General features: G+C 45.6%; 1 protein-coding gene across 1 annotated transcript; it reads right to left on the bottom strand.

Annotated features, from left to right (window-relative positions):
* Positions 1-6,279: 6,279 nt before the first annotated feature.
* Positions 6,280-8,170, bottom strand: LOC311044913 (putative nuclease HARBI1; the record flags this gene model as incomplete). The annotated part of the gene is made up of 5 exons (XM_084056722.1): positions 6,280-6,627; positions 6,814-6,969; positions 7,084-7,274; positions 7,387-7,836; positions 8,062-8,170. 5 exons carry the CDS (start codon positions 8,168-8,170, stop codon positions 6,280-6,282), a joined length of 1,254 nt encoding a protein of 417 aa, XP_083912848.1.
* Positions 8,171-9,062: the final 892 nt, after the last annotated feature.

Raw genomic sequence — 9,062 nt, 5'->3', positions numbered from 1 at the left:
TGTGTGTGTGTGTGTGTGTGTGAGAGTATCTTATCAGGGTAAGACGGAAGTGAAGATCCCAGATGCATGAGGAAGTGTTTATGCCTCACAGCTACCAGTGGTTACAAAAGACTCACTTAAAGCTACAATACGGCATTTATTGTAATGAATAAATAGATTTTAAAATAGATTTTGAAGTATATACTGACTATACTTTCTTTTTTTCCCTTCTTTAAAAAAAATATTATTTATTATAACCTTTTCAATTAAACAAAATGTAGCTGGTGTTATCCTGCATTACAATTACCTATGGTGGATGCCACAAACGTAACATCCAGACTTTCGAGGCACACCGCTGCTCCGACTGTATTGTAAATGGTGCATTTATATAGCGCTTTTACCCAAAGCGTTTTACATTGATTGTGCCATTCATCCATTCACACACACATTCATACACCGATGGCGGAGGAAACCATGCAAGGCACCAACCTGCTCATCGGGAGCAATTAGGGGTTCAGCGTCTTGCTCAAGGACACTTCAACACTAACTCTGGGGGAGCCCCCCAGTCCGGGATCGAACTGGGAACCTTGCGGTTTCCAGTTCACTCTACCCCTGAGCCACTGCCGCCCCATTGTCACATGACAGCTGTTAAACAGCGGGTGAAATTCGTTTTTGTGCAAGCTCCATCGTTTTTGTTATTTCCATAAAGAGAAAGGAAAGAGGGGGCAGGAGGGGATCAAGGAGAAGAGAGAGAGAGAGACGTCAATAAAAAACAACAATTTATTTTAAGTACCCGAGGTAAGAATTGTGCGTGAGCATAGCAGCAGATATACTACATCAGGGGTCATCAATGTTTTTCAGGCCAAGGACCCCCTAGCTGAGAGAGAAATGAAGCAGGGACCCCCTCTATATTGTATACAATTGTGTTTAAGATTACACTTTTTTTTTACTTGGTCTGCTCTTTTTTCCCTTTAAACCTATACCTCTTTGCCAAAAATAGCCGATCTACAAGCTCACAACGCCTCGCAGTGCGAGGCGTTGTGAGCTTGTAGATCGGCTATTTTTGGCTAAAGTTCTCCTCAGAAAAGGGATTTGGCGGCCTCCCCTTTAGTAACTGAGGATCCCCTAGGGGTCCCGGGCCCCCTGTTGAAGACCCCTGCTGTACATAGATAGATTATGGAGTTAAGGTGTGAGAATAATATTACCAGTGTGCCATACGTGGGTCACACCAGGGGCCACGTCGTACGACCCATAGCTCACCGAGCCAGGGGCCACAAATTGTTTGCAATATCCTCATGTTCCACCAGTGGTCCCCAGCCAGGGCCGGATTTATAGGAGTTGATGCCCCTGCGCTAGAGTATATCTTTTTTTGGCCTGTGCTTCAGCACCTCAAGCCCGTTGGATAAGCCACCACTGTGTGTGGAAAATACTAGATACAGTAGGCGGGCTTTAGACCGGATCAAGGCTTTGACAGCCACTAGAGGCACTGTCTGCAGTGTGGATAGCAGAGCAGAAGCTCTCAATGTTTTAACCATACAACAACTACAGTAAATATACAATAACTAAACAAAAATATCACTTGGATTGGATTGCAATACTTTACAATTTGATCATAAAAAAAAAATAAAAAAATGTGGAGGCCCCCCCAATTGGGGGCCCCTGGGCTGCAGCCCACCCTAGCCCAACGCTAAGTCCGGCCCTGTCCCATGCAGCCCACAATGTTGGGAATCACTGACTTGTTACAGTCATTTCCCAAGTATTGCATGACACTTTTCAAACTTTGAGAAAAGATTTAACACTGTAACATGTGATGAAGCTACTTAATTAGGGCTGGTCATTGTGTATTAGCTCAGAGCAGAGACACTTTGTTCTGGCGGTGGAGAACATCCATAATTTGGTCTCCAGAGGGCTCCATTGGTTCCATTAGGAGCAGACGCTCTCTCACATTAGCACTGATTGATCCCACAGCCCACATAACCAGTTTGTTCCATCAATTAATATGATGGCTTCATCCAGAGAGAGCACATCACCACACCACCATCCCATGAGTTCTGTGGTAAATTACTTCCAAACCATTTTCTAGGGCACCCTGTCCTTGAGTGCGAATGTTCTCAAAGTGGGGTCCGGGGACTGCCCAGAGGTCCATGAGTTCCAGGGGGTCTGTTTTTTGTTTGTTTAAATGATGGCGTCGTGACCTCAACCTGCGCTTCTTCGGTTGCAGCGTGGGCTTGGCTTAAACACGAACCCTAACGCAGGGGTAGGCAACCTTGGAAAAAGTACTCAAATGTTTTACTTAAGTAAAAGTATCAATACTGTGTTCCACGTAGTGTGGTTTTGTTGTCTGGGATTCCTGTGTGTTCCTCCCCCTGTCTCTCCTTCCCTCTATCATTCACCACTACAGGTCTGAAGTCACCAACCCATCAGCTGTCAATCAAACTGTTACCTGGCCCCACCCTCATCCAATCACCTCCATCTGTTGCCTATAAAAGGCTGGGTTCCATCTCAGCTCATTCACTCTCCAACATCTCACCTGTATGCAGCCACACTCCCAGAGTTAACTTTAATAATTCAGAAACTGTTCTACATTTAACCTGCTTTGTGTATGCTGCTGCCTTGGGACAGGGAAGACAGAGGCCTCTATACATAGCCATCACGTAGGTAGAAGATTGTTAAGCACACTAGGTAAGGGGTGTTTGCCACCTATGTATTTTTGACGCTAGTCACTGGTAGAGTAGAGTTAGGTAGGCAGGCTTTTGTTTTCACTATACTAATTTAGTTAGGTAGATAAGCTGTCTTTTGTTCCCTAGCTGCTTTGTTTGTTGTTTTGGCAACACCCGAGTCCCCTGGTAGTGGCTTACTTTTCTTTTGGTTAAACCTTATGCCCTGTGCATATTGAAATGTACATATTGTAAATAACACTGCTTGAAGAGTAAAAGCACTCGGCACCTTTTGCTCAAACCATTGTGTGGCCTCCATTATTTGCACTACCTATGCTCAACGAATACCGGTCAGGTGGGCACACTGGACATCTGGGCACACAAGTTTCTAGACAACTGGGCACACCGGATAAGTGGGCATACGGACATCTGGGCACACGAGATGAATGGGCACATGGACATATGGGCACACGAGATGACTGGGCACACGGACATCTGGGCACACAAGATGACTGGGCACATGGACATCTGGGCACACCGTATGACTACCAAGGATTTTTGTGTTCCTTTGATATTTAAGTACCCCCCGCCCCCCCACTGTGAGAGAGACGGTGGGAGACATTGTGTAATGTCTGTTACTGAGATAGTGTATTGCAGTGTGTCTTTGCAGTTCTGACAGCATCCTCATCCATTTGCTGTGAGCTGTGTATTGCCTCTCGTGTGTGTGTGTGTGTGTGTGTGTGTGTGTGTGTGTGTGTGTGTGTGTGTGTGTGTGTGTGTGTGTGTGTGTGTGTGTGTGTGTGTGTGTGTGTGTGTGTGTGTGTGTGTGTGTTGAATCGGTGGAGACTCTTACATTCTAACCCTAACCCTAACCTGGGTGGAGGGTGATTATGCGGGTGAACTCAGTGGAGGAGGGCCATTAGGTGTAAGCAGTGGGGAGGGACCACTAGGTTGAATCAGTGGAAACTGTCACATCCTAGGCCTATACCTAACTCTCATCCTAACCCTAGGGGGGTGATTATGCGGCTGTCTGAGGGGGGGAACTCAGGAGCAGACAATTCACAGCAGGGGTTCACTAATCTCTGGATTTCATTGAAAGGGGGGGGCACATCAAAGCAGAGTGCCCAGCTGTCTTGTGTGCCCACTTGACTGTGTGCCCAGTTGTCTTTTGTGCCCAGTTGACAGTGTGCCCAGTTGACTGTGTGCCCAGCTGTCTTGTGTGCCCAGTTGACTGTGTGCCCAGTTGACCTGTGTGCCCAGACGGCTGTGTGCCCAGTTGTCCGGTGTGCCCAGTTGGTTTTTGTGCCCACCTGACCGGTTACCATGCTGAACAACCTGTTGTGTTACAAACCCAAACCTAGACCCGAAAGGGTTTCGTAACAACTGCAATGTAGAAGTACTCTGTTAAAAGTAAAATCTAAATTTACTTGAGTAACAGTACAAAAATATTAGTAACAAAATGTACTTACTGTACCAAAATGTAAAGAAAAGTACTAAAACGTTTGAAAATAGCAGATCTACAAGCTCACAGCGACGCGTTGTGACTTCCTTCACAAGTGTTACCAGTCATACTAATTAAGGCTCTGTTCCATTTAGCACATTGGTTCTCAAACATTTCAATTTAAAGGGCCTCTGAGAGTTTACAAATGTATATTTGTACACTCTCAGAGTTACAACCCTGTAAGGGGCCATTTGGAACCCCCTCAAGGAACCATGAGGGCCCCTGGACCACACTTTGAGACCCACTGGTGTAGCAGAGTGTTTCCAGTGAGCCAGCATGCACAATACCAGTACCCTGTTTGGAACACAACCTTAATTAGTATCATTGGTAACACATGTGAAGGAAGTAAGGAGGAGGCCCAATCATAGATATATATAAAGGCTAGATGACTCACCCGCGCTGCTGGCCAATGGAGTACGACGTCGCCACATGGCGGCCATCTTGGGACGGTCATTCATAACATTATGTCTATGGTGCATATACTTTGAAATAACCATAGCGTGCTCAATTTTCATCCGATTTTCAAACGGTTTGGTGTTTTGTAAACACCAATGATGTAGTTATGATATTATTGTATTTAAAAAAAAAACATGATTATAATTATAAGTATGCAGTATCATAACTACATCTTTGGTGTTTACAAAACACCAAACCGTTTGAAAATCGGATGAAAATTGAGCACGCTATGGTTATTTCAAAGTATATGCACCATAGACATAATGTTATGAGTGACCGTCGCAAGATGGCCGCGGTTGAGCTACGCTTGCGCCGCCCCCTTGAGCCATCTAGCCTTTACATATATCTATGGGCCCAATGGCCCTGATTCATAACGAGGGTCGTAAATATGGTGTAAATGAAGTTCGTAAAGGAGGTCGTATTTTTGGTACTCACTAACGGACGTGCGATTCAAAAGGGGTGTCGTATATGACAGAGACGTGCGTATGACCAGTTCTATATTATAATGACAGCCAGCTGGGCGTGATGATCCCGAGAGGTTCATTTACATTGTTCCACGCCCCATTTTGCACCATAAAAGGCGTGAACCGTGACTCAGCAGTTTCTCTCTGATCTGGCCATGGCACCAAAATCGAAGAAGAGGAACTTCAGCGAAAACGAGATTCAGGCGCTCCTTGACGGGGTTGAACGCCGCAAGGGAATTCTTTTTAGTTCTGTTTCACAGGGGATTTATAATTTAGACAAAAAGGGAGCGTGGGATCAAATAACGACCCAAGTAAATGCGGTCAGTTCTGTGTTCAGGTGAATATAATACACAAGCCCACAATGGAAACAGGCTTTTTGTGTTCTGATGTTTTAGCACCATAATCATACCACTGTCCCAAGGTTATAATTTTGGATGTTTCATTGTAGTTTAGTTTGTTCGTTTGGAGAATTAAATTATTTTAGTTTTAACTTGTATCTCCCCTTTACAATTACAATAAATGGATTAGGATTTCATATCCCAAAAAGCTGATAAATGGTCCCCGAAAAATGAGTGCATTTTGGTAAGCACGCAATACAGTTTTTCGTTTATTGTTTGGTGTTTATTTATTTTTCACTTAAGGAAAACTAATTTGAGTGTTCGTTATTTTTTTAGTTTTAGTTCACTATAAGACCTTGCACTGTATTTGCAAACTGTTAATAAAGTATTACATCAATCAAAGGACGCCGAAAGAAGTTAAAAAAAAATGGACAGACATCAAGGCCTCGGTCAAGAGCCGTATGGCCAAGCGGCGCAGTTGCCGCAATGCCACGGGAGGGGGGCCGGACACAGCGCCATCACCGTCGCCCCTCGATGAGCGAGTAAGCGCCATCATTGGTATGTAGACCACTCTATTTGTATCCATACCTTTACATTTGTCCCATGATTTGACTATTAAACTATTCTCCTAATAGATGTGCCTCTCTCCGGCGTCCCCTCCATGGAGGGAATGGACACAGACGCCATGGCGGGGCCATCATCTGACGATAGTATTTAAACTATAAATCCTAATCAACGCATTCTAAACCCGATAACTGGCCTGCTTCTTATTTGATAATGAGCACAAAACTATAGGCTGTACTCCCTCCAAGCAGCCTCGCTTGTTGCATAACTAAATGAAAATAAATTGAAGGGGCCAAGATAAATAAGGAATCATCAAATCATCAAATAATTGTGAACCTTTTTAATTCCAGGTGAATTAGATGAATCTGCCCCTCCACCACCTCCTCCTCTTCTTCCACCTCGAACCCCAGCTCCACGGGTGGTTGTCGATGATGGTGAGACGCCCAGCACATCATCTGGCCGACGACCATCATCATCATCCTCATCTGCCCGAACATCACTCTTCTCATCATCATCACCACCACCACCACCACCACCACGACGATCTTCTGCTGCGCCCCCGCCCCCCCCCCCCCCCCCTCATCCTCCTCCTCCTCATCTGCCGCTGCTAGCACCACCTCAGCCCGGACAAGAGCTTGCGCGCGCCCCGTGCCAGCTCCAGCTCCTGCCTGGGTTGAGGTAGTGTCAGCAGCGGTGCTCCGGAATCAGGAGCTGTTGCTGGCGGCGGTGGAGCGCGTGGCTGCTGCAGTGGAAGATATTGCAAGGGCGCTCAGGCGGGAATAAAACACATTTAAATGTTTATTTTGCTTGTGTGTCAGTGTCTATGCATCCTTACTTCAAAAACGAGCAATTACTTGTTGGCGCAGTGCTAGTGCTGCCCTGTTGTCCTCAGCACCAATAGGTGGGTCCAGTGGCATGTCCATGGGTGGGGGGATTATTTCTGGAACGGGGACACCATGGAGTGTCGAAATGTTGTGGAGGACACAGCAGGCCATGGCTATCTTGCATACCTGTTGGAGTAGATAATTAATAGACTGACTGCATACATATATTATAGCTTATGCCCACTGTTTTTCAGGTCTTGGTGTAATGTGGAGGTTATACTATACATTTGTATTTCATACCTTTTCGGGCTTGTAAAGAAGCTTTCCTCCTGCTATGTTGAGGCACAGCCAGCGGCCTTTCAGCAGACCGATGGTGCGCTCCACAACGGAGCGCGTGGCCACATGGCTGTTGTTGTAAGCCCGCTCCTGTTGGGTCAAGGGGGTGTAAAGGGGGGTCATGAGCCAGGGAGCCACGGCATAGCCTTTATCACCTATGGTAGAGATCAGATAATGGTTAGCCATGCGATCCGGTGAATAGAATTTGCATGTAGCCAAGTGAGAGGAAAAGGCACAAAATAAGCAATTTGATAAACACTCACCAACGAGCCAATGCGTCTCCAGCAGCCCCCTGTTGAAGACGCATGCCCACACTGCTGTTCTGGAAAATGAAGGAGTCGTGGCTCCCGCCCCCCCAACGGGTAACTGCATTCAGGATGTTATTATTGGCATCACATATTAGCTGGATGTTGATTGAATGATAACCTTTGCGGTTGAAGTATGGGAATGGGTCTGGACTTGGCGCTTTGATGCGCACATGAGTGCAGTCTATTGCACCAATTGTGTTGGGGAAGCCAGCTATGTTAAAGAAATCTTGCTTTATTGTTTGCTGTTGTTCAGCTGTGTATGGGAAGATGATGTATTGCGGTGCCAGGCGAATGATGCCATCCAGCACGTTCGGGAGCGTGCGGCTCATGGACGCCTGAGAAATCCCGGATCTGTCCGATACCAGCCGCTGAAAGGAGCCGGTGGCCAGGAACCCCAGGCTGCACAGCACTTGCACGTGTGCAGGGATGGCATGATTCCTGTTAGAATATAATACTAATTCATAATAGGCATCAATTTGATATGCAATGCACTTTACATTTGAAACATATCTGAAACGGCTGCATGCCATAAATAGGCCACAACAATCAAATAAAAAACCGACACATTACATTTTAAAAATGTTTCATTTTAACCTGTTTGTTGCTCTGGTCAAATATGGCTCCAGGGTATCACAGAGCTCCATCAGACTGTGCCTGGGCAGACGAAAGCGGCACCGGAGCCACTCGTCGCTCTCCTCAAACATGTTGGAGCGGTCCCTGAAGACGCGCCGTCCTCTCCTCATGGCTTGGTTGGCCAAATGCTCTAACAGTATTAAATCTGCCATAGTGCTCAGTCTGAGAGCCGCCCCAAGTCCTTTATATAGCACTATTAATCACTTTGAACAAGCTGGTCATGATTAGGCCTCGGCCGATTTTATTTTATTTCAATGTAATTATTTTTTTTATTTTTTTCATATTTTGTCTTTTAAAACATTTGGTGACACAAGCTGGGCACATACATATTTTATTTGAGGTTTGCCACTGTTGTAATTGATTTTGACATGAAGAATAAAGCATTTTAAAGACATACGCACATTTCAGCCCTGGTACGCCAGCCTCTGGGCTGACCTGAGAACGTGCGCACCTGACGCACAAAACACAGACCTAAAAATCTTTATGCATCAGGTGGAAATGTACGACTTGTCCTAAATGCCGGTACGTACAAAATATGGTCGCAAATCCCTTTATGAATCAGGGCCATTGTCTTGCCAATATGGCTGCTGTGCATAGGGCCTATTCATAGCCTTGGGTTACAACCAAAGGCATGAGAGGCTCAGGCGACGCCTGGAAGCATACAAAAAAAAGGTTTACACTCTCAGTTACTAATTGGATAAATGAACATTGAGGATTTTATTGTGCAGCAGAATTGTGTAGTTTGTTTGTCCTATGATGGCATGAGGGCAATTTCCTGATCTGCCCTCATGTGGTTTGATCACACACCATTAGTGCGTTGCTCATAAACAGACACCAGCACAAGCACTCCAGCTGATTACATTAATGTGGAATATGAGAATCATTTTATCTCTGTGGTCGATGGCGACAACTGCTGTTGCTGTGGTAACGAACGTGGTGTCATAAAGTGCCTCATATTTGTAAAGAATCCCCATTGCAGAACCATATTGTTAATTAATGATT

The sequence above is a fragment of the Gymnoscopelus microlampas genome (genome assembly GCF_963454915.1).
Source record: "Gymnoscopelus microlampas genome assembly, chromosome: 5".
NCBI lineage: Eukaryota > Metazoa > Chordata > Actinopteri > Myctophiformes > Myctophidae > Gymnoscopelus > Gymnoscopelus microlampas.
Note: the sequence above shows the minus strand (reverse complement) of the source record. Positions and strands in the feature narration are given on the sequence as shown.